At 41.3% G+C, this 27,582-nt stretch overlaps 1 protein-coding gene across 3 annotated transcripts in view; it reads left to right on the top strand.

The window, feature by feature from the left end:
- The window catches only part of ctif (CBP80/20-dependent translation initiation factor), a 442,611-nt gene that overhangs the window by 223,341 nt on the left and 191,688 nt on the right, over positions 1-27,582 (top strand). For all 3 annotated transcript variants that reach the window (XM_051929787.1, XM_051929786.1, XM_051929789.1), the window contains one exon: positions 9,263-9,339. In XM_051929787.1, the coding sequence (XP_051785747.1) occupies positions 9,263-9,339 (77 nt within the window). The remainder of the gene's footprint in view (positions 1-9,262; positions 9,340-27,582) is intronic.

Below are 27,582 nucleotides of genomic sequence, written 5' to 3'. Positions count from 1 at the left end.
GATTCTGGTGTGCCCAGCAGCCCTGATACATGAATTAATTTCAATTAGGGGCTTGTTTAAGATCACATAGCCTGAGGAGCGTAATATAATGTAATAAATTGGAACAACCCCCCAAAATTACACAACAGAGCATATATAATATATACTAAAAGCTGATATATATATGGGTGGCACGGTGGCGCAGTGGGTAGCGCTGCTGCCTCGCAGTTGGGAGATCTGGGGACCTGGGTTCGCTTCCCGGGTCCTCCCTGCGTGGAGTTTGCATGTTCTCCCCGTGTCTGCGTGGGTTTCCTCTGGGCGCTCTGGTTTCCTCCCACAGTCCAAAGACATGCAGGTTAGGTGGATTGGCGATTCTAAATTGGCCCTAGTGTGTGCTTGGTGTGTGGGTGTGTTTGTGTGTGTCCTGTGGTGGGTTGGCACCCTGCTCGGGATTGGTTCCTGCCTTGTGCCCTGTGTTGGCTGGGATTGGCTCCAGCAGACCCCCGTGACCCTGTAGTTAGGAATATAGCGGGTTGGAAAATGGATGGATGGATGATATATATATATATATATATATATATATATATATATATATATATATTCGCTCGCCAACCCCTGGGCCTGCGCTATGCACTATCCTCTTTGCGGTTAAGCCACCCGCGTGTGGGGATGCATATGTTCAATTTAAACAGATTCTTCTATTCGTGGGAATTGTTACATATGCATAATAGAACTAACTATTTTACATTTCAGCAAGTAATTAACCATAGTAAAAAAATAGTAAAACATAATAAACTGAAAGCAACTTATGTTTCATGTTACATTAGAGGTATTCATTGTGTTATACGTTTTTCGTTCTGTTTGGCTCTGAAATTAACACACAGATACTTTTTAAACTTACACTTTTACTGTAAATCTTCAGTAAAAACAATTTTTTGAATTAAATTTTTGTCAATATCGCATTAAATTTTGATTCTGTGTTTGGACTTTCATTGTGACAACACAACATATAACTGCGCGGTGAGTGAATATTGTTTCTTTCTCTCTAATAAAACTACTTTTTCGATTGTTTGTCTCTGTGATTTGCTAACTGTCTTTGCAAAAGCTATTCTAATGGGAAACGGTAAATGTTTTAATACGAATGGCATATCAAGATCTCCTTTGGTGTCTAATATTAACCGCGGGAGATGTACTATATTACCTTTCTTGGATACAGCCTTCTTTCAGCAGTAATTAGGGCAGTGGAAGATCGGACAGTGTTAACGGTTGTAGATATTCTACAATTTTGGCGTTAATTCATTTGACTTCATCGTTTAATATGATTGAGAGAATGGTGTGACTTGAAAAAATCTCATGGCCAAAGTTTCATCTCGCGGGACTTGAAAAAATCTCTTCAAAAAAGTCTTGTCTCATCCCAGGAATTTTATTTAGGGCGGCACGGTGGCGCAGTGGTAGCACTGCTGCCTCGCAGTTAGGAGACCCGGGTTCGCTTCCTGGGTCCACCCTGCGTGGAGTTTGCATGTTCTCCCCGTGTCTGCGTGGATTTCCTCCGGGCGCTCCGGTTTCCTCCCACAGTCCAAAGACATGCAGGTTAGGTGGATTGGTGATTCGAAATTGGCCCTAGTGTGTGCTTGGTGTGTGGGTGTGTTCCCGCGGATTGGTTCCCTGCCTTGTGCCCTGTGTTGGCTGGGATTGGCTCCAGCAGACCCCCGTGACCCTGTGTTCGGATTCAGCGGGTTGGAAAATGGATGGATGGATGGATGGATATATATACTAGACAAAGAGCCCGTTTCGACAACGTAAGATGAAACGGGCACGAGTGGAATAGTAATAAGTATAAGCACCACAAACCTGATATAGGTGTACTGAATGAATGCATAATTGAATCAGAATGCGTAATTAGGCCTCGAGCTGTAGTCGAAATCGCCTTTCAGGCCTCTAGAGCTTTAATCGAAGTCGCCTTTCTCTTTGAATTTTCGCGGCCGTAAATTCCCGCGATGTTGGGGTTAGACGTCGGTTGAAGTCGCCTTTCTCTTTGAATTTTCGTGGCTGTAAATCCGCCACCTGCCGCGATGTTGGTCTCATAAGGTTTTTCGGGCAGCTGCGCAGAAGGCGACTGCGCATTCGGTTTCGGACGGACGTGAGTGAGTGAGTGAGTGAGTGAGTGAGTGAGTGAGTGAGTGAGTGAGTGAGTGAGTGAGGAGACTGGCAAATTATGTATTAAGATATATATGGTGGGCTGGTGCCCTGCCCAGGGTTTGTTTCCTGCCTTGTGCCCTGTGTTGGCTGGGACTGGCTCCAGCAGACCCCCGTGACCCTGTAGTTAGGATATAGCGGGTTGGATAATGGATGGATATATATATATATATATATATATATATATATATATATATATATATATATATATATTGTGACAGTTTAAGGTCTCCGTGACCCCTTGAACCCTCAGACTAGACGTCAGACACCAGATAAAAGTCCAAATATGAATATTTATTATAATAATAAAGTGCACAAAGCACCCTCCTCTCCACAATACTCAATAATAAATCAATAATAACAATACCATAATCCTCCACACTCCCAGACGCGTTGCCCTCCTTCCACCCAGCTCAGGTCAACGTCTGGGATTTCCCATCGTCCTTTTATATTCCCTGACCTGGAAGTGTTTCCCATCTTACAGTCCATATGATTTCTTATCACCTCCGTGTCAGATCAAAGTCCTTCTTTTCAACCCGGAAACACGACGTTCCCTCTGGTCATATGATTATGACGTGCTTCCGGGTTATAGGGCATGTATAAGTCCTTGAGCCTCCCTGCAGCGTCCTCTGGTGGGCCCCACGGTGTCCAGCAGGGTTGGGAATAAAAACTCCATTGTCCATAATTCCCTGCTGGTCTTCGGGGCACTTCCATGCTACAGGGAGGGCTCCATCTAGTGGCCTGGGGGTATTGGCCGGAGTAAATGACCGGCCATCCCTCACAATATATATATATGTCTGTATATATGTGTATATATATATATATATATATATATATATATATATATATATATATATATATATATATATATATATATATATATATGTGTGTGTGTGTGTGTTATATGTGTGTTATATGCATATATTTATATGTATGTATGTATATGGTCCCACTATATTGATCTCAAAAGGTGAATAATAAATTAATAAAAAAACAATCAGAATTATTCTAAACTAGCTGCAATTAAATAAAGATACTACATAAGGAACGGTAAGGTTATGTTTCAAAGACATTTTTATAGTTCACTGTCAGCCTGACAGACAATATTATGAATATTCATTGTTAAAAGTTCAAATCCTGGATACTGCGGCTTTGTTGAGCCTCTGGACTGTGTTACCTCTGATTAAGGATTGTCTACCTGACCTGTTAATATTTTGATAAATATGTTTAACATGTTGGAAGCCTTGTGCTTGAGTTATAATGCTAAGAAATGTTTGTATTTATAGTTAAGAAAAGTACTTCTGTAATAGCGATTGGGTGAACTTGTTTACCCTTCTGTAAAAATTTTATTTTGCCTTCTTTTCGTCTGGCAAATGAAATCTGAACCCCCATCTTGCTGGGATGAGTCAGTGTCCTCCCTGAAGAAAGAAGAATTCTTGTAGACTAAATAGTTTGTGCTTCCTCTCATTAAGAAATGTTTGGCTGTTGTGCTCCAACGAAATGAATTGATTTACTTTTTCATGTGTTTATTGCTGAACGTGCATCTGTATAGTTCAGAAAAATGGGTTCAGCTAAAAGGCAGAAGCTCAGAAGGTTGTAGAATTACTGGCAGAATAAATCGTCTTTTCCTTCTGCAGCAACTAGTGAATGGTTCACCTTTTCCAGCAGTTTGATTATCGTTGTTCTTACAGTATTAGTTCTTGATGTGGACATTTCTCACTTCATTCATCTTATTATATTTGTCACCTTACATATGACTCCTGCGACATTAAATAATTATGTTTCATTGGTTTATTTGTAAGAATCAATCAATAGTTAAACCAAACATTATTTACGAAGTGTACCATAATAAGTATCAAAACATACAAACTCATCTGTACATCAATCCTAACCCATCAACACCCAGCAGCACTGACCCTGACCAGGGAGCCAAGTCATCTCAGGGCAGCCTCCATGTCAGACTCACACATCACTACACTCACTACAAGTGGTAGGACAAGCAGAGCTACCAGAGGAAATCCTGCACAAAGAGGAAAAGCAAACTCTACACACACCTTAAGGCAGCAGTCATATACTCTGCCACCTTGCTCTCCTGGTCTATATGATAAAAATTACATTTTTCTTGAGCAAACTTCAGTAGAAGCTAAACAATCTATTTATATAATTCACTAAGTCCATGGCAAGCAAGACGCACGCAAGAACGAGCCCTGCCCACCAACAATTCACTAAGCAGCCGACCATGGCACAGGCACTACAGAGCCAACAATTCACGCGAGAGCGAAAGCATTTGCCAAGAATGTTTTCATTAATCAAGAACGAAAGTCGGAGGTTCAAAGAAGATCACATTTCGTCGTAGTTCCGACCATAAACAATGCCGACTGGCGATCCGGCGGCGTTATTCCCATGACCCGCCGGGCAGCCATTACTCCCACTGGCATGCCTCCGCATAAAGTCAAACTTAAAATTGGTTCAGTCGTCATGCTTCTCAGAAAACTCATGCCAGCAGGAAGTCTCTGTAAAGGCACTGGACTGACTGTTCTCAGCATTCACCGCAATGTACTGGGGTGTAAAACAATCGCAGCTCCTACCTCACAAACTGTCCTTATTCCCCAGATTTCCCTGACCCCATCAGATTCAAATTTGCCTTTTACGTTTACACGCAGACAATTTCCTGTTAGATTGGCCTTTGCAATAACAATTAATAAGGCGCAGGGACAAACTTTCAAAAAGATACGCCTGTATCTGCCAAAACCAGTTTTCAGTCACGGACCATTGTATGTTGCTCTCTCCAGAGTTCCATCTTTTCATTCAATTACAGTCGTATCCTCAAACCCACCCCATTTGGAAGAAGAAGTGTTCACCCATCAATACATAATTATGCAGCATATGCTACGCCGCGGGTTGGCTAGTTGTATTTACAGTGGTGTGAAAAACTATTTGCCCCCTTCCTGATTTCTTATTCTTTTGCATGTTTGTCACACAAAATGTTTCTGATCATCAAACACATTTAACCATTAGTCAAATATAACACAAGTAAACACAAAATGCAGTTTGTAAATGGTGGTTTTTATTATTTAGGGAGAAAAAAAAATCCAAACCTACATGGCCCTGTGTGAAAAAGTAATTGCCCCCTGAACCTAATAACTGGTTGGGCCACCCTTAGCAGCAATAACTGTAATCAAGCGTTTGCGATAACTTGCAATGAGTCTTTTACAGCGCTCTGGAGGAATTTTGGCCCACTCATCTTTGTAAAATTGTTGTAATTCAGCTTTATTTGAGGGTTTTCTAGCATGAACCGCCTTTTTAAGGTCATGCCATAGCATCTCAATTGGATTCAGGTCAGGACTTTGACTAGGCTACTCCAAAGTCTTCATTTTGTTTTTCTTCAGCCATTCAGAGGTGGATTTGCTGGTGTGTTTTGGGTCATTGTCCTGTTGCAGCACCCAAGATCGCTTCAGCTTGAGTTGACGAACAGATGGCCGGACATTCTCCTTCAGGATTTTTTGGTAGACAGTAGAATTCATGGTTCCATCTATCACAGCAAGCCTTCCAGGTCCTGAAGCAGCAAAACAACCCCAGACCATCACACTACCACCACCATATTTTACTGTTGGTATGATGTTCTTTTTCTGAAATGCTGTGTTCCTTTTACGCCAGATGTAACGGGACATTTGCCTTCCAAAAAGTTCAACTTTTGTCTCATCAGTCCACAAGGTATTTTCCCAAAAGTCTTGGCAATCATTGAGATGTTTCTTAGCAAAATTGAGACGAGCCCTAATGTTCTTTTTGCTTAACAGTGGTTTGCGTCTTGAAAATCTGCGATGCAGGCCGTTTTTGCCCAGTCTCTTTCTTATGGTGGAGTCGTGAGCACTGACCTTAATTGAGGCAAGTGAGGCCTGCAGTTCTTTAGATGTTGTCCTGGGGTCTTTTGTGACCTCTCGGATGAGTCGTCTCTGCGCTCTTGGGGTAATTTTGGTCGGCCGGCCACTCCTGGGAAGGTTCACCACTGTTCCATGTTTTTGCCATTTGTGGATAATGGCTCTCACTGTGGTTCGCTGGAGTCCCAAAGCTTTAGAAATGGCTTTATAACCTTTACCAGACTGATAGATCTCAATTACTTCTGTTCTCATTTGTTCCTGAATTTCTTTGGATCTTGGCATGATGTCTAGCTTTTGAGGTGCTTTTGGTCTACTTCTCTGTGTCAGGCAGCTCCTATTTAAGTGATTTCTTGATTGAAACAGGTGTGGCAGTAATCAGGCCTGGGGGTGGCTACGGAAATTGAACTCAGGTGTGATACACCACAGTTAGGTTATTTTTTAACAAGGGGGCAATTACTTTTTCACACAGGGCCATGTAGGTTTGGATTTTTTTTCTCCCTAAATAATAAACACCATCATTTAAAAACTGCATTTTGTGTTTACTTGTGTTATATTTGACTAATGGTTAAATGTGTTTGATGATCAGAAACATTTTGTGTGACAAACATGCAAAAGAATAAGAAATCAGGAAGGGGGCAAATAGTTTTTCACACCACTGTATCTGTGTATGTTCAGATACCATCACCCCACATGGCACAAGATGCATAAATATGTATTACATATACTGTACATAGACATGGATTAAATCATTTACTTATATATATATATATATTTGTGGGAAACAGCTCGGACACAGACCGGCGGACACCGCTGGTTTGCACCCAAACACACATTCATTGTACATATTTACAGTGGAACAGCACACAACCCACTTTCACCCCAAAGTCCAGGCCTCCCTATCAATGCCTTCCTCTCTGGTCCGCCTCCACTCCTCTCCTCCCGAGTTCCATCTTTCTTCCTCCTGACTCCAGCCATCGAGTGGAGGGAGGTGGCCCCTTTTGTATCCACCCGGATGTGCTCCAGGTGCCTCCCAATGAGTGACTGCTGGAACTCCCTGGTGTGACGGAAGTGGCGGAAGTGCTGAGGGCCAGAGGTCCACAGGCATTGGGGTGCCCCCTGGCGGAGACCATGGGCCCCTATAGGGTTCAGCTTCTAAGCTATGTTCCCGTGGTCCCCAAAGCCACCAGGGCGGTCACCCCCTCGTGGTCTGGAGGAGGTGTAAGCCCTCCTCTGGTCCTTCTGGGCATCCCGGCTGGGTATCACTCTCAGCCGCTCGTCACTATATATATTGTGACAGATATTGAGCGCTCTTGCTCCCTTGAACCCTCGGATCAGATGCCAGACACCAGATAAAATCCAAATATTGAATTTATTATTATAAATAAGTGCACAAAGCACCTTCCACTCCACAATACTCAATAAATACTGCACAATCAATATCACAATCCTCCACTCCCAGACGCTTAGCCACCCTGCCTCCCAACTCAGCTCAACGTCTGGGATCTCCCACAGTCCTTTTATAGTCTTTGACCCGAAAGTGTTTCTCTGTCTGTCCGTGTGACTGTTAACACTTCCGGGTCAGATAAACTCCTTTTCTTCATCAGCCTGGAAGCACTTTATTTCTTCCAACCATGTGACTGGGATTTACTTCCGGGCTGTATGGAAAATAAACGTCTCTGCGTCTCCCTGCAGCGGCCCCCGATGTTATCCAGCAGGGCTGTGTATTAAAACTCCATAGTCCAAGATGCCCTGCTGGAATTTGGGGCATCTCCACGTTGCAAGGAGGGCTCCATCTAGCGGCCTGGGGGTATTGGCCGGGATGAATGGCCAGCCATACCCCACTATATACATATATATATATATATATATATATATATATATATATATATATATGTGTGTGTGTGTGTTATATGTGTGTTATATGCATATATTTATGTATATGATTGAAAAGGCATTATTGTCAAGAACCTACCAATGTTATTATCAAGTATTCTGTATTTGAACACAGCAGGGGTTGCCCGGTCCAGCACATCATTACTCCCATTTTCAGGCTACACAGTGATGTTATTTTCAATACTTTTTGTGCAGTTGTTTAAATGCTGCAGCCTGTGAAATGTCATATACATAAATATGGGCCACCCTGTGTGTGTGTGTGTGTGTGTGTGTGTGTGTGTATATATATATATATATATATATATATATATATATATATATATATATATGTTCGTATATTTTGACACAGTGAGACTCCAGTAAAGGTTTAGGGCAGACACCCATATAATATGTTCCTGGCTGTAAAATTAATAACAGTTTACAAGCCTGAGTCCAAAACAGTGAAATTCCTAAGGGGGGGGGGGAGTGTCATTGTCCTCTGGACCGGGACACGAAGTGACGTTGTCCTTGGGGTTTGGGACACGAAGTGACGTCGTCCTCGGGCCCAGGACAGGAAGTGGCGTCGTCCTTGGGGCCAGGACAGGAAGTGACATCGTCCTCGGGCCCAGGACAGGAAGTGGTGTCGTCCTTGGGGTTCGGGACAGGAAGTGACGTGTTCAGAGTCGAGGCACCAGAACCTGGCGAGATTTCCCTGGGAAAAGGTCTGCAGGAAACTTAGAAATTAAGTCAGTGCACCCTGCCGCCCCCTGGCCGGGTGAGTCAGTACCATTCTCTAAGCCCTTTAGCTGCCTTCTACTCAATAATCTTTATCATGAGTGTTATGTTGGATGGACTGAATGGAAAAAAATGTCATTTCTACATGATGTGATCAAAATGTCTGCAAATCCCCTTTAATGAAAGTCTGCAATGTGCACTTTAATGGCAATGTCTGATTTGTTTGAATTGTCATGAAGGGTAACTGTGTATTGTCGCTTTTTCCAGTGAATGCTGGCCATTGACAGGTGGGGTGAAGTCATTCTGTATTTATGAAATGTGCACATTGGTGGGTTTATCACCTTAAGTGGTCCTCAGTTTCTATCGAGTGCCATTGCTGCTGGACTGCACTGCCTGCCTCCCTCCACTCTGGTCACTCAGTACCCGCTGCCTCCTCATGGCACATGTAGTGGCCCAGCAGTCAATGTGAGCCTTCAAAAGCGTAACACGGCAATGAGAGAAGCCTCTCCTGCTTTAGGTCTTCTTTTTGGAGTTCTTGTTCAGGGCTAATAAGTCTGGCAGCTTTTCATTTTTCCCCCCCTTTTCTCAATTTGCTCTTTCAGGTCTATCAGCCTTTTCAGAACGATGCTGAAATCAGCCACACCAAAAAGCTCTTCAGAAGAAAGCGAAATGATCGGCGGTGAGTATAAAGTTGTGTTGGCCCTTTCTTCCTTTATTACGCGTAAGCCGGTTGGCCCAGTTGGTTGAGGAATAGACACACAGGGGTGAAGTGGTCGACAATTCAGCATCTATAAGAAATAAAAAAAAAACAAAATGTAAAAAACGGTTCACAGCAGGTGGTCTTCATTGAGGACTGCTTGATTAAAAAGAAAAAGAAAAAAAAGCCCTCTTTCTTAGCCTACGACGCTCCATCTTTCAGCAGGTGGGTGTGCACACAGATTCTCTCCCATGAATGAGGTATAAAGTATAAAATATTGGCTTCAGAAGAAAGAGAATTAAAGAAAAAGAGGTCATGACGAGTGACTATAGATAAATATCAGCTGCTGTCAGACTGCTTTTTTCCCCTTAAAAGTTTCTGTCATGATTTTTATTATTAGAAATACTTTCATATGTCTTACAGAATTTTTAGATTTTAAGGTGTTACTTTTTTATAACAATCTGGGTAAATGTGTGATTATTTTTGTAATTTAACGGAGACCCTACACAAACCCTCATAAACGTATTTACAGTATTGTCTACTATTAGCCATGATGCAAAAGAGAGAAAATGTTGTTTAAAAATGTGTAACCTGAGAGTAAGAGCGCATAACTGAGGGCTTGGTGACAGGATAGATCAGACAGTCGTCTGAAAAGATCAACCAAAATACTTCAACTCACACATGAAATAATTTAATAATTAAATCATCTACTTCATTTTCAAAAATCCTGAACATTACAATGGCTTGCAACTCATCCAGACTGATAATAATCACGTAACAGACACAATCGTTTACTTCAAAGTGAGTACAGAGAAAATAAGGGATGATGAATCCGTAGAATTTTGGAGAAATATTTCTGACGAAATCTGCCTTGATCAAAGGATAAGTGTCTGTGGATCTGGGTGTCCATCCTCTTGCTATGCCTGTGTCATTTCAACTGATGGTGCATCACAAACATTTGTATTATATTTGTCATTCCAGCAGAAGGCGCATCGCAAGCATTCACTTTGCTTTCACAAGTGGCATGTAATAGAGACATATGCCTTGCATTTGTCATTCCAACAGATGGTGCTTCGCAAATATTAACACTGCTTGTACAAATCCCATACCAAATGGCATTAAACACAGGCATACACATCCATCCATCCATTATCCAACCCGCTGAATCCGAACACAGGGTCACGGGGGTCTGCTGGAGCCAATCCCAGCCAACACAGGGCACAAGGCAGGAACCAATCCCGGGCAGGGTGCCAACCCACCACAGGGCACACACAAACACACCCACACACCAAGCACACACTAGGGCCAATTTAGAATCGCCAATCCACCTAACCTGCATGTCTTTGGACTGTGGGATAAAACCGGAGCACCCGGAAGAAACCCACGCAGACACGGGGAGAACATGCAAACTCCACGCAGGGAGGACCTGGGAAGTGAACCCAGGTCCCCAGGTCCCCCAAGGCAGCAGCGCTACCCACTGCGCCACCGTGCCGCCAGGCATACACATTGCATTTGTAATTCCTACTAATGGTACGTAACAACCATTAACACTGCATTTATGAATTCCATACTAAGAGGCATTTAACAGAGGCATTACGGATCCCTTACCAAGCAGCTATGCATTGCATTTATCATTTCAACAGATTGATAAACGCTAATGAATGATGCACATAAACAACATAAATCAGGGAATTAAAAATGAACAAAAGAAACGTAAAACATGAATTTGAATCCCAGCCAGAGGAGCAACTCTAGCTGAGATATGACAAAGTGTCTGTGTGTCTTTCTGATTGCTGTGTCTCTTTCACTTCAACAGATGGCACAATGCAAACATTTGTTATAATAAAATCCATTGAATTTGTCACTACAACTGACGATGCTTCACAAACTTTAACACTGCTTGTACAAATCCCAAATCAAACAGAATATAATTAGAGACATATGCACAGTATTTGTCATTCCAACAGATGGTGCTTTGCAAATATTAACACTGCTTGTACAAATCCCATTCCAAATGGCATATAACAGAGGCATATAGATTGCATTTGTCATTCCAACTAAATGGTACATCACAACCATTAACACTGCTTACGAATCCCATAATAAAAGTCATTTAACAGAGGCATTACAGATCCCTTACCAAGCAGATATGCATTGCATTTATCATTCCAACAGATTGATAAACTAACGAATGATGCACATAAACAACATAAATCAGGGGAATGAAAAATGAACAAAAGCAACGTAAAACGTGAATTTGACATCCAGCCAGATGAGCAACCCTAGCTGAGATAAGTGTCTGTGTGTCTGTCTGGTTGCTGTGTCTTGGTCTCTTTAACAGATGGCACAATGCAACATTTGTTGTAATAAAATGCATTGAATTTGTCACTACAACTGACGGCGCTTCACAAACTTTAACACTGCTTGTACAAATCCTAAATCAAACAGCATATAATAAGAGACATATGCCTTACATTTGTCGTTCCAACAGATGGTACTTCACAAATTTTAACACTGCTTCTACCAATACAAAATCAATCAGCATATAATAAGAGACATATGCATTGCATTTGTCATTCCAACAGATGGTGCTTCGGAAATATTAACACTGCTTGTACAAATCCCATTCCAAATGGCATATAACAGAGGCATACACATTGCATTTGTTGTTCCAACTAATGGCACATCACAGCCATTAACACTGCTTTTACAAATCCCTTACCAAACGGTATATAACAGAGACCTAGGCATTGCCCTGATGCCCTGTATTATGGCTGCACCACAATGTTAGATGTTACACCTTGTGATTACATACGGGCTTATCATTGTTTGAAATGAGGCTTATATTTGTGATGTCATCTGCAAATTTAAGAAGTTTGATGTATGGACCACCAGAGGCCCAGTCATTTGTATATAATGAGAAGAGTAGTGAAAAAAGGACTCATCCCTGCGGTGCACCAGTACTAAAGGCTAATGGGTTAGACAAATGTGTGCCCCAACCTCACCTTCTGTTTCAGGTCTTTAAGGAAGTCTGTAATCCAATGGCAGGTTGAACTGGGCGAGTTTCTTATCTAGGATCTCTTGGATGATTGTATCGAAAGCAGAGGTGTGACGCTGGCTTATCAAGGTGTTTGTAAATAAAACTCAGACCTGAATTCACTGCATCACCATTCCCACATCGGTTGGCCGTGTATGTAAACTGAAATGGGTCCAGAATGTTGCCTGTAGCATTCTTGAGATCATTCAAAGGTCTTCATTACCAGAGAGGTTAGAGCTACTGGTCTGTAGTCATTCAGGCCTGTGACCTTTGATTTGGTTGACCTCTGGAATGATGGTGGAGGTCTTGAAGCAGGCAGGGACAGTACACAGATCCAAAAATTGGTTGAAGATGTCTGCAAATACTGTACAGTCATGGCCAAAAGTTTGGAGAATGACCCAAGTGTTGATTTTCACAAAGTTTGCTGCTTCTGTGTTTTTAGATCTTTCTGTCAGATGTTTCTCTGGTGTACTAAAGTAGAATTACAAGCAGTTCAGAAGTTTCAAAGGCTTTTATTGACAATAACATGAAGTTTATACACAGAGTCCATATTTGCAGTGTTGGCCCTTCTTTCTTTTTCAAGATCTCTGCAATTCACTCTGGCAGGCTGGCAATCAACTTCTGGGCCCAATCCTGACTGATGGGAGCCCATTCTTGCATCATCAATGCTTGGAGTTTGTCAGAATTGGTGGGTTTGTGTTTGAGGACTGACCACAAGTTCTCAATGAGATTATAAAGGTTTCCTGGCCATGAACCCCAAATTTCGATGTTTTGTACCCTAAGCCACTTAGTTCTCACTTTTTGCCTTATAGCCCGGTGCTCCATCATGCTGGCAAAGCCATTGTGGGTCACCAAAGTGTTCTTGGATGGTTGGGAGAAGTTTCTCTCGAGGATGTTTTGGTGCCATTCTTTATTCCTGGCTGTGTTCTTAGGCAGAATTGTGAGTGAGCCCACTGCCTTGGCCAACATGAAGGGTCTCAGGATGCGTTACTGTTGGCGTGACTCAGGACTGATGGTAGCGACGCTCACCTTTTCATTTTTCTGGATGCCCCAAACAATCAGAAAGGGGATTCATCAGACAATAACTTTCTCCCAGCAGTCCAATCCCAGAATATCAGTCTGTCTGTGATGTTTTTCTTGGCTTCTTTGCTGCCCTTCTTGCAACCCACCAGGCCATCCTCCAAAAGTCACACCTGCCTGCTGCCATTCCTGATCAAGCTCTGCCCTGGTGGTGCCCACAACTGAATCACCTTTAGCAGACGCTCCTAGCACTTGCTGGACTTTCTTGGGTGCCCTGAAGTCTTCTTCACTTCTCTATTGTAACTCAATCAGCAGGACAGAGTGACCACCAGCCTTGTCCTCATCATACACTCTCATCCGTGTGAACGACAGGATCACTGAAGTGACGTCAGCAGGGCCTTTGGTGGCAGGGCTGACATGCAGTGGTGTTTTGGGATGAAGTTCATTGTCATGGCAGAGAGGTTCTTTGTAATTAAGTGCAATTCATCTGATCACTCGTCAGAACATTCTGGAGGAGACACAAAGGGCAGTCATAAAAACTTGGTGAAAATTCATATTTGTGTCATTCTGAAAACTGTTGCCCACAACTGTAGAAGACGGGTCTGCACAGTTACCTGAGTGCGGAAGGGGAGATAAGGTACGGGCCTGCAGCATTTTTGAGTAACCTGACAGACGTCTTTTGCAGTAATGACCAGAAGAAGAGGTTTTAACATCCTGGGAGAGAGTGGTCAGCAGGGCCATTGAGCCACGTGTGCCAAACGCTGCACGCTAGACTTGGGTGTCCTTATTAGAGTCACAAGCCTTGCCTTTGGTAGAGTTTAATGGAAAATCACCAACTACGCAGTGCACTAATGCCAACATGACAGCAAATCCAGCAGATGTATGCAGCAGACCGTTGAAGTGTGACGTCCATTTTCTTATTCATACATTAACGGCTGACTTTTATAACTTTAAGAGATAAATGAGAGGGAGAGGAATGCTTTGCTCCTGTCGTGTCCTTCAGAGAATGGTCCTCCTAAACTGTAGAAGGCAGATGGTTGAGATGTGAGGGAGGTTTTTATGGATGTGAACTTTCCAGTCATCAAATGATGGCTCTCATAACTCTTAGGTTGAGAAGAGAAGAGAAGAGCGAGCAAGAAGATGACAGGTGAACTTCATCATGGCCAGTGTGAAGTTGGTCAAGGAATTCCCACCACACGCTCTGTAAAGCTCATTCAGTTCTGTGCCCCCAACTAGCAGATGTGTTATCTCTCCCAACAACTGAAAAATTCAGCCGACACATACATGCAAAGTGAAACTTGGCAAAATGGAATTAAAGGCTTCCAGTACTTGAAGGCCATAGACAACAGAAATCAGATCTTCTGATATGTTGCTGTAATCCTGTAGAAAAATGAACCCCTTTGGGTGCAGTTATTTACATCAACAGCGATAATACAACTCACCTCTCGGCCATTCTTGGGCAGAAAGACAGAATACAAAAAAACAAAAAAAGATTATCTAGGCAGTTGTCCAGTTTGTATTGTGGTAAAACGAGAGGTTTTGGAGCCAAGCAAACTCTGGGATCAGACATTAATGACGTGGCTTCTCACTTTGTGTTCTGAGGCCGCCATCCACAGCTACGTGAAAGAATGGAGAAGTGGCTCCCTGGAGACCAAAGGAAAAACTGTAAAAATCTACTAACGCCAGGAGATACCGTAGTCCTGACCGTTATGGCCATTCACCTCCATGCCATGCCAGCAGTGTTTGCTGTGGTTTATTAAAATAACACATCTTAGTCTGTGCCATCCTTGACCTATACAGTGTCCTCCATAATGTTTGGGACAAAGACCCATTTTTCCTTGAATCCCCCCTCTACTCCACAGTTTAACATGACAAATCTAACAATTCAGACTTGTGGTTAAAGTGCACATTGCTTTTTCGACTTTTTCTACACGGTTCCCCCATTTCGGGACACCATAATGTTTGGGACAATTGGCGTCACAGGTGTCTGTGATTCCTCAGGTGGGTTACCTCGGCTTGCTTCTGTAGCTGCTTGTTGTTCAACATGAGGACAAGAGCTGTGCCGATGGAAGTCAAAGAAGCCATTATGAGGCTGAAAAACAAGAATAAAACCATTAGAGACATCGGTAAAACCTTAGGATGACCAAAATCAGCTATCTGGAATATCATGAAGAAGAAAGGAATCACTGGTGGGCTCAGTAATCACAAAATGGACTGCTAGGCCAAGGAAGACCTCGACTACTGATGAGAGAAGAATCCTCACTATGGTCAAGAAAAAGCCCCAAACGACTGTCTGACAGATCAGAAACGGGGGCAGTTGTGGATGTGTCAAAGACTGCAGAGCATCTGTCTCTGTTATATCCCATTTTATATGGGATTCATACAAGCAGTGTTAATGTTTGCGAAGTGCCATCTGTTGAAATGAAAATTGCAATGCATCTGTCTCATGCCATTTGGTGTGGGATACATACAAGTAACGTTAATGTTTATGGTGCACCATCTGTTGGAATAACAAATTCAATGCATATGTCTCTATTGTATGCCGTTTGGTATGGGATTCACCGTACAAGCAGTGTTAATGTTTGTGATGCACTGTCTGTAGGAATAAACAGTTGAATGGATATTTCTCTGTTATAAACCATTTATTATGGTATTCATACAAGCAGTGTTAATGTTTGTGAAGCACCATCTGTTGGAATGAAAAGTGCAGTGGATCTGTCTCTGTTATATGCCATTTGGTATGAGATTCGTACAAGCAACGTTATTATGATGCGCGATCTGTTGGAATAACAAATTCAATGCATATATCTCTGCTATATGGGATTCACTGTACAAGCAGTGTTAATGTGTGTGATGTGCTATCTGTAGGAATAAACAATTCAATGCATATATCTCTGTTGTATACCATTTGGTATGGGATTCATACAAGCATTGTTAACGTTTCTGAAGTGCCATCTGTTGGAATAACAAATTCAATGTATATGTCTCTGTTATATGCCCTTTGGTATGGGATTCACTGTACAAGCAGTGTTAATGTTTGTGATGTGCCATCTGTAGGAATAAACAGTTAAATGCATATACTGTATCTCTGTTGTATACCATTTGGTATGGGATTCATACAAGCAGTGTTAACGTTTGTGAAGCGCCATCTGTTGGAATGACAAATGCAATGCATTTGATTATTACAAATGTTCATGATGTGCCATCTGTTAAAATGACTGAGAGACAAGCAACCAGACAGACACTTTGTTCTTCCCCTGGCTGGGGTTCAAAATCATGTTTTAAGTCTCTTTATGTTTATTTTTGTTTCCTTGATTTATGTTGTTTAGTGCATCATTCTTTAGTTTTTGCTTTTGTCTGTGTATATAAGCTGCCTTTGTTATTTTCTATGTGTGGTCCCCCAAGGGGCCGGGCCAACCTGCCAGGAACTGCTCTGTGCCCCATAAATCTAGAGGGTCTCTCACAGTAACTGGTGGTTCATTTTGAGTTTCTTCTCTGCTTACTGCATATTTCTGGATTTTCAACCTGTTTGCTGTCTTTTTTGACTACTCTTTGGATTCTTGTTTTGGGTCTTTGTTTGCCTTGGATTGCCTTATTGTCTTAGGCAACTTCATTTTGCTTTTTGTGCTCTGTTGATCTTTAGGTGTGTGCAATAAACCGTGCGCTTGCCCTTATTGTTCACCTGTGTTTGATGGCATATCCCCCTCTAGTGGCCATTATTGGAAGTGTCCGGGACAAAGTGCTTTGGGACTCCCAGTCCATGACACCCTTACCTTTTTATTAAGGTGGATTTTATATAGATTAAAAAAAAAAAAAACATAATCACATTTGCACATGGAGACGGTGACAGTGTGTAAACTGGGATGTTCATGTACAGTATGTCAAGGAAGGGACACCGAATTCCAGATATGGTAAGCAATATATATTTATTAAAGCAGTGGCCATTCTATCTAGCTAGTTCTGCCTTTTCTGAAAACCACAGAGGCCGAGCATACAATACATTACTACAAATAATTCGGGTGGCCAAGCAGCCTAACAAATGCTTGATTGTCCCAAATTTATACAAGGTGTTTTCTGGTCAGCCGGTGCTTTCTTCTCTGTTTACTTTGTCCCGGTTGAAGCGCTTCAGGAGCGCACTGAAGTAGCCGAGGGTGCACATGATAGTGCACATTCCATCACATGGCAGCATGAATGGGCCTTCTGTTAGCGTAATTACTGCACATGCAACCTCTCCGGCTTTGAAGTCTCATCCAATCAGCCACACACACACACGTATTCCTGAATATTTTTGTACACTGAACTGTAATGGTACTGTTGAACTGATGTTTGGAAAAGGAATGAGCTGGGGACTAAATGAGTAATCGTGGGTTTCACAGCTGCCCCACCTCTTGGCTGAACCTTTGCTCGCTCTCTTGAATGGCGGCTCCAGAAAGCTTCGCTAGGCCTACGACTTTGAAACCTTTGAAGCCTTTGCACTCTCTCTGAGGTGTCCTCCTTTTTAACATCCTGCTATGGTTTAGAATCCAAACTCTATTGGATTCTAATTGCATTTTCTTTGAGAAAATGCTGTACTGCGTCTTCTTTAGTATTTAGCAGATACGTTTATCCAAAGAGACGTTAAAGATCAGGATATGTTGCAGTTGTTCACATTGAGAAAAAAAGGCTAAGTGCTTTGCTGAGTGGCACACCGTGATTTAGAAGTTTGGATCGTTTGGTTTAGTGGTTTGCCTTACCACCTGCACTTCAGAAGAGGTCATCCACCTGAAGCTAAGCTTGGTCAGGCCCGGGAGAGCAACCAGAAGAAGCTTGGGTTGCTGCTGGAAGAGGCCATTTTTACCACACTTATACTGTATTAGCTTCACCTGTTTGTTGTCTCGTACAAATCTTGTAATCGATATTTAACCCACTTCCTATTGTCCAAATGACTTGAAAGTTTGCACATTTACTCACTTCCGATGACAATACATGAATCAATAATCAGTTTCACTAATTGATCAATTAATCCATGTTAATTAAGAAATGAAATTTTTATATGAAGAATAGTTCAAGATTTCACCAATAGATGGTGCTAGTATAGATAGAAATATTAAAGGAAGTGTTAAAATATTATTACAAAATTATACTAAAACAAACCCAAGACTAAAAAGTTGAAAATAATATATATATAAAAATACTTTTTAAAAAACGAGCTTATATTAAGTTAAAAAGTGTACTAAAAAGTAAAAAATAAGTCTCTCATACATCACTCTTAAAAAATAAAAGCGTGGGCGCTTTTCATCAAACAACATTCAAAACGAGTGATGTATGAGAGACTTATTTTTTACTTTTTAGTACACTTTTTAACTTAATATAAGCTCGGTTTTTAAAAAGTATTTTTTTTATATATATTTTAAAGCACGGTGTCACCGCACTTGGAGGCATTGGGATCCGCATTCAGAGCACAGGGTAAGCACCCCTGCTGGCCTTGCCCACACCTCATCCAGCAGCCACCCAAGCTTTTCCTACGCAAGTGCTGGCCAGGCCTGAACACGCTTGGCGTCAGGTGGATTTCTCTGAACTACCCTGAAACTCACAAAAAGTATTTGGTATCCATAATTCTTTACAACACATTTAATGAGCACAGACTTTCCTTTTCGAGTTATGACCGACCATATTGGATAGATAGATAGATAGATAGATAGATAGATAGATAGATAGATAGATAGATAGATAGATAGATAGATAGATAGATAGATAGATAGATAGATAGATAGATAGATAGATTCGGCACTATATGATAGATAGATAGATATGAAAGGCACTATATGATAGATAGATAGATAGATAGATAGATAGATAGATAGATAGATAGATAGATAGATAGATAGATAGATAGATAGATAGATAGATAGATAGATAGATTCGGCACTATATGATAGATAGATATGAAAGGCACTATATGATAGATAGATAGATAGATAGATAGATAGATAGATAGATAGATAGATAGATAGATAGATAGATAGATAGATAGATAGATAGATAGATAGATAGATAGATAGATTCGGCACTATATGATAGATAGATATGAAAGGCACTATATGATAGATAGATAGATAGATAGATAGATAGATAGATAGATAGATAGATAGATAGATAGATAGATAGATAGATAGATAGATAGATATGAAAGGCACTATATAATAGATAGACAGATAGATATGAAAGGCACTATATAATAGATAGATAGATAAGGTACTATATACTAGATAGATATGAAATGAACTATATAATAGATAGATAGATAGATAGATAGATAGATAGATAGATAGATAGATAGATAGATAGATAGATTCGGCACTATATGATAGATAGATATGAAAGGCACTATATGATAGATAGATAGATAGATAGATAGATAGATAGATAGATAGATAGATAGATAGATAGATTCGGCACTATATGATAGAGAGATATGAAAGGCACTATATGATAGATAGATAGATAGATAGATAGATAGATAGATAGATAGATAGATAGATAGATAGATAGATAGATAGATAGATAGATTCGGCACTATATGATAGATAGATATGAAAGGCACTATATGATAGAAAGATAGATAGATAGATAGATAGATAGATAGATAGATAGATAGATAGATAGATAGATAGATAGATAGATATGAAAGGCACTATATAATAGATAGACAGATAGATATGAAAGGCACTATATAATAGATAGATAGATAAGGTACTATATACTAGATAGATATGAAATGAACTATATAATAGATAGATAGATAGATAGATAGATAGATAGATAGATAGATAGATAGATAGATAGATAGATAGATAGATAGATAGATAGATAGATAGATAGATTCGGCACTATATGATAGATAGATATGAAAGGCACTATATGATAGATAGATAGATAGATAGATAGATAGATAGATAGATAGATAGATAGATAGATAGATAGATAGATAGATAGATAGATAGATAGATAGATAGATATGAAAGGCACTATATAATAGATAGACAGATAGATATGAAAGGCACTATATAATAGATAGATAGATAAGGTACTATATACTAGATAGATATGAAATGAACTATATAATAGATAGATAGATAGATAGATAGATAGATAGATAGATAGATAGATAGATAGATAGATAGATAGATAGATACTTTATTAATCCCCAAGGGGAAATCCACATAATCCAGCAGCAGCATATTGATAAATTATATATTTTTATTAAAATTATTATTATATATTTTTTTTAAATTATATTATTTTAAGCAGTTAAGCAAAAGAAAATGTCATGGACAAAAATATACATCCATCCATTATCCAACCCTCTATATCCTAACTACAGGGTGACGGGGGTCTGCTGGAGCCAATCCCAGCCAACACAGGGACCAAAATATCAGTATCTTAAATAATATTTTGTAGCCCAATCTTTGCACCTCATAACTGCCATCAGCCTCTCTGTCTTTTCAAATCCATACTATGACGAGGCAGAACTAATTTTAGAGTTTCGTACCAAAACAGCGTTGTGACTCACAGCAGTTTTAAGTGAAGTGGGAATGAGCCGCCTTTGAATCATCATAATGACATTACCAAACACGGCTACATGTGCTGAGTTGCAGAAATCTGTGAGACGACAAGACTGACCCCCACGTCCCAAGTAAAAACGCCTGCGCATCACTCGCCAACCACACCCCCCCACCATCCGGTGTAGACACTTTCTGTATACGTGGGTAGAGCAGACTACTCGTGACCCACTAGCATCTGCCCCAACCCCAGCAAGGCGATGGCAGCGTACATCGTAGATGTTCTGAAGTGATGCGGCACAGCCCTAATGTCATGTTTGTATGTAGTGCCGCCCCATCGCCCGAGTACTTGTCTATTGTCATAGTAAGCTAAGGGTTCAGGACACTTGGTTTTACATTTTTGCAGTTGGAGAAGTGGAGAAACTTCTAATGGTGAAGCCTAGTCAAAAAAATATCGACCCCACTGAAAAAAAATGGTGTGTCAGATTAAGATATAAAAAAAATATGTTCATTGGTTGCACATAATAAAATTGTTTTTATCAAAAATAATTTAATTATGTTTAATGAATATTTTTATATAAATGAAGTAGCCATCCACCGCGGCTTCACCCACGTAGAAGTGAAACAGGACAGTGAGGAGGGACCCGCTCAGCACCCCACTCCTGACATCACGCTTCTCCCTCCCCTCGGTCAGCAGCCTCTGTCTCGGATTAGCATAAAATTTAACGCTCCTGCAAGCGAACTGTGAAACTATGAGCAGTCGCAAAATCAACTGGAATGTTCGAGCAAATTCTAGAAAAAAACCCAATCTCAATCCGTTAAGTAGTTCTCTCATGAAAAGCAGACAGACATTCGATTTTCTATATATATAGATATATATATATACTAGCCTTTCCCCGCGGTAGTGAAACAGGACAAAGTTTAAAAATCAATAAACATAAAGGTATCACTAGCTAAGCGGAGGCAAGGTGCACTCCAACACGTGGCAACAGGTAGACAAACGGAGGTTGGCACATGACTGAGGAGGGTCCTGCCCCGCTCCCTACTCCTGATGTCCTGCTTCCCCCTCCTCACGGTCCGCAGCCTCTGCCTCTCAGATCCGCGTCAATAAATCACTTCTGCAAGCAAACTGTGATTTTTAGCACAATGAGAAAAGTCACAAAATCAACCGGAATGTTCAGGCAAATTCTAGAAGAAAGACGATCTAAATCCGTTAAGTAGTTCTCTCATGAAAAGCAGACAGACAGACAGACAAACGTTGGATTTTTTTATATATAGAGATGAAACTTTTTCATTCTTTGTTAAATTAATTATATTATGTTAAATGAACATGTCAATAAAGCATAATATTTTAACAATTGTTTTATAAACTTAAAAAATGCACCTCACCGAGTTCTTTAGCTATAATCTTTTTAGGTTGTCAGTTATACTTGTTCCAGTATCATTTTATAGTTCATGTTCAAAGTTATTAATAAGAAATAAACAGGTTTGCTTATACCAAAACTAGTTTTATTTGGTAAAAACAACAAAAATACAAAAGATTAGTATTTAAAAGCTGAAATGTACAACAGTTGTACACTGCTGTGCCAGAATGCCATGACCAATGTATAACTAAATATGAACACAAAATGCACCTTGGATAGAGTGTTATATTATAAAATACATTTATTTATAATTTATGTAACTGTATCTCTCTATATATAAAATCAGCCGCCCGTCTGTCTGTCTGTCTGTCCGCTTCTCATGAGAGAACTACTTAACGGATTTACATCATGTTTTTTTTCTAGAATTTGCTTGAACATTCCAGTTGATTTTGTGACTTCTCTCATTGTGCTAAAAGTCATAATTCGCGTGCAGAAGTGATTTATTCGCATGAATCCGAGAGACAGAGGCTGCGGACCTTGAGGAGGGGGAGGCGGGACATCAGGAGTAGGGAGCGGGGTGGTATCATAGTTCACTTGTGGTGCCAATTTATTTGCACGAATCCGAGAAAGACGCAGTGGGCCGAGGGGAGGGGCAAGCATGACGTCAGGAGTGGGGAGCGGGACGGGGCCTTCCTTATTCACACACCAGCCTCGACTGCATCTTACCTCCATATAGCTAGTGAACGAGAGAACTACTTCACGGATTTAGATTGGGTTTTTTTTCTAGAATTTGCTTGAACATTCCGGTTGATTTTGCGACTTCTCTCATCGTGCTAAGTATCATAGTTTGCTTGTGGTACCAATGTATTTGCGTGAATTCAAGAGAGACGCAGCGGGCCGAGCGGAGGGGGGCGGGGCCCTCCTTACTCATGCACCATTCTCAGGGCGCTCCTTACCTCCGCTTAGCTAGCAAATGAGAGAACTACTTAACAGGTTTAGATCAGGTTTTTTTTTCTAGAATTTACTTGAACATTCCGGTTGATTTTGCGACTTCTCTCATCATGCTAAGTATCAGAGTTCGCTTACAGTACCAATTTATTAGTGCAAATCCAAGACAGACTCATCAGGCTGCGGGGAGGGCGGTGGTGCCCTCCTCACTCACACGTCTGCCTCGGGCGTAACCTTAACTCTGCTTAGTTAGCGAACGAGAGAACAACTCAACGGATTTAGGTCTTTTTTTTCGAAAATTTGCTTGAACATTCCGGTTGATTTTGTGACTTCTCTCATCATGCTAAGAATCATAGTTCGTTTGCAGGAGCGATATACGAGGGGGGACCCAAAAATAACCGGAATTTTGTTGTTGTTAGGTTGGTACTTGTAGTACGTGGTTGGGCCGCTAGGGCGATCTAGTTACACTCCTCACAAGTCAGTCTGCCAAGTGCCATCAGTCTGGAAGGTTGTGCTTGTGTTCAGTGAATTTTTTTGTAAAAGTAGTTTTGCGCAACAGTGTGAGAAGGAAACGCCCTGATTTGTGGGAGTCGGGCGATTGGTTCTTTCATCATGACAACGCTTCATCTCACACTGCTCTCAGCATTCGCCAATTTTTGGCAAGAAACGGTATGACAACCCTGAACCACCCACCCTACTCACCGGATTTAGCTCTGTGTGATTTCTTTTTGTTCCCTCAGAAGAAAAAAGACTTGAAAGGAAGACGTTTTGCTGACGTCGAAAAGGTAAAACAAGAAACGACCAGAGCATTAATGGACATTACTTCAGACGAATTTAAAAAATGTTTCAAACAATGGAACAAACGGTTAGATAAGTGTATTTCCGCCAATGGAGAGTACTTTGAAGGAGACTAATTGTAGTTTGTACAGAAAATTAAACACGTTTTAAAAATATTTCCGGTTATTTTGGGGTCCCCCCTCGTATTCACGCTAATCTGAGACAGAGGCTGTGGGCCGTGAGGAGGGGGAGTGGCAGGGCCCTTCTCACTCTCCTGTTTCACTTCTATGCGGGTGAAGCCGCGGTGGATGGCTAGTTCATTTATATAAAAATATGTTGTTTCAGGATATATTAAATTACTTTATTAAGCAGCGGGGGATGGCTAGTTATAGAATAAATGTTAAATATTAGTAAAATATAAAGTGCACTAAATATTTTTTTTTAAATTTTCAAACAAGCAAATTCAGCAACTGCATTGTATTGTATTTGGAAGTATTATTGATTTATCTGTATTAATAATAGTTATCTGGTTCATTAATGTAATGAGAATACTAATGAACAGCAATGCTGAAAGTACAGTGGACTGTGGCACGCGGCTGGGGGTGGTGCCCAGCCGGGACGCCCAGGAGGACAGGAGGAGGGCTCATTCCTCCTCCGGACCACGAGGGGGCGGCCGCCCTGGTTCCTTTGAGGGCCACGGGTGCAGGGCTTGGAAGCCCAACCCTGTAGGGGCCCGTGGTCTCCGCCAGGGGGCGCCCCCATGCCTGAAGGACCCAGAACCCCAACACTTCCGCCACACCAGGAAGTACTGGGGGGAAGAAGTTTGGGAACACCCGGAGGGCTTCTGGGAGCACAGCCGGCACTTCCGCCACACAAGGGAGTGTCTAGGGAGTGTCGGGGATCACCTGGAGCCCATCCGGGCACTTATAAAAGGGGCCGCCTCCCTGCAGAGAAGGACTGGAGTCGGGTGAGGAGTGGACAAGGTTGCGAGGCAGGAGAGAGGAGGCGGCCTGACGAGCAGGCAGAGACTGAGTGAGAGCCTGGACTTTGGGGAGATTGGTGCTTTGGCACTGGGTTTGTGCACTGAAGTAAACTGTATATAATGTACAATAAACGTGTGGTGGACTTGAATATGGTGTCCGTCTGTCTGTGTCCGGGCAGCTTATCACAGGACCCTTGACTTGCGAATTCAATTCATTCGCGAGGGCTGGTTGTAACTCAAGTTGGTTGTAAGTCAAGACTATTTTTCCCATAAGAAATAATGGAAATACCCATAATGCGTTCCGAACCTCCCACTGCAACACTTACTTAACCTTTTCATAATAAAAGAAGGGTTGTATAATGTGCATAATTTACCAAAACACCAATAATTTTTCTAATGTACTAACCAAAAAGTTATAAAAAGTGCCTAGCCTACCAGAAACAACAATTTCATACTGTACTCACCATTTAAGTTGACATCTTTGGGCTGCAGGAAGGGAGGAGGAGGAGAATGAAATGGAAGGCGATTATTGTTTGGAAGGAGTTTCCTTATACAAATCTTTTCTTTGTAAAATTGTCGAGATGGTGGATTTCCACATGCTGTACATATTAGCGAGATCGGTCACACGAACACCACTCTTATATTTCCGCACAATTTCCTTCTTCATTTCGATTGTGATCGCTTTCTTTACCTTCGTTACCTTCTCTTCCTTCCTTAGCAATTATTGAAATAAATCATATAAATCACTGCATTGTCCGAAATTACGTCCACAAACACATGTATCTGGGCTCCGACTGACGCTTACGAACGCTCTTGGCTGTTTGTTTATAATCGCACGAGCGGATACACGTGACCGCATTCGGGTCGTAACACAAGATGTTGGTCGTAAATCAAAATAAAAATACAAATTTTGATCATAAATCAAGTTGTTCGCATTTTTCTTTTTAAGTGCGTAAATGTACCCCTAAGTCTAGACAGCTTAATAGTACATTTACTGATTTGTGACTAGGGAATCCATTCCCGGACGAGTTTATTCATTCCTGGGAATTCGGGAATCCCACATGTCATTCCCGGGCATCTCACATGTGAACGGTTTTAGAATGAGCGACACTTATTTTTAATTAAACTACTGCAATATGTTGACTCCAATAAAAGATTAACTTTAACTGCAAGCAGTTCATGCTGTCATATAAGTACATGTATCTAGTTAGTTGCGATAATAAGAGCGTAGAAAGCACAACGTGTCGAGCGTGCAGTCGTCCATGCGAGAGCGCACCGTCATGAAGAGTACGCCAGCCGCTGAGAAAGCACGCTCATCCTCCACTATAGTAGCTGGCACAATCATCAGATACTGATACACTTGTTCTAAACAACGCCCGCGCTTGCCGTTGCTCTGAAACACCGCCATTTCAGCTTTTACTGATGCATCCAGTTTCTTGTTATCATTCTGTGATGGCAAGTTTCTTTGCACAGATAATGCAGATGCAACAGACTGACGCATTGCAATTTCAAGTTGCTGTTCAAAGCTGTCAAACAGCACAGACGTAAATGAACTTTGCCCCATCCCGGCATTCGTGAACTGCAGAGTGCAGACACCTCCCAGTCCACTGTGCTCAGTCTTAGTGGGAGCCGGGAGACTGGCTGCTGCTGGATTGTTGTTGACTGAATTAATGAACAACACACCACACCATGGGTAAAAAAAAGCGTGCCACTTAATTATTTTCAACTATAACTCTGTTATTTCTTGATCGATTCAACCAATTTGCTGTGTAGTCGATCGACAATGTTCACGTTAATTCGTTTGACTTCATCGTTTCTCTGTGCTAGGATTACCCTAACCCTTCGTGATGAAATTCTTCCATAAGGTTTGGACATAATACATCTTCTTTAATTGGGAACTTAAAGTGAAGAAAACATAAAAATTCATAACAGCTGAGAGAGCAAGAACTGTGTCTGACAAAAGCATTCACACAAATAAGAGGTGAGAGGACCGCGGGCGTGCTTGAAAATGATTGAGAGGAGGGTGGGACTTGAAAAAATCTCATGGCCAAAGTCTCGTCTCGTGGGACTTGAAAAGCTCTCTTCCAAAAAGTCTCGTCTTGTCACAGGATTTTTTAATATAATAGAGAGATATGCTGGTACATGCATCATGTACTATTAAGAAGAGAAGGAATACGTGTGCTTGCGTGGTTCCATTTGTACGTAAGAAAATGCTTAAGAACAACAAAACAAATAGGGAGCTACCTATTTATCAGTCATTTGAGTTAATGGAATCCAGTGTGGAGCATGTGGACTTATTTATATCGGGGAGGCCGAAAATGCTTTGAGATCTCAAGTCGTCCAACATCTGAGATTTATGGAGAGTCAGGAGAGACAGACGATCTTATATAAGCGTAACCCTTGGCCAAGGTGGATCGTGTGGACTCATTTATATCGTGGCGATCGAAAATGCTTTGCGATCTCGTGTCGTCCAACATCTGAGATTTATGGAGAGTCAGGAGAGACAGACGATCTTATATAAGCGTAACCCTTGGCCAGGGTGGATCGTGTGGACTC

Source organism: Erpetoichthys calabaricus, chromosome 7 (assembly GCF_900747795.2).
Source record: "Erpetoichthys calabaricus chromosome 7, fErpCal1.3, whole genome shotgun sequence".
Taxonomy (NCBI): domain Eukaryota; kingdom Metazoa; phylum Chordata; class Cladistia; order Polypteriformes; family Polypteridae; genus Erpetoichthys; species Erpetoichthys calabaricus.
Note: the sequence above shows the minus strand (reverse complement) of the source record. Positions and strands in the feature narration are given on the sequence as shown.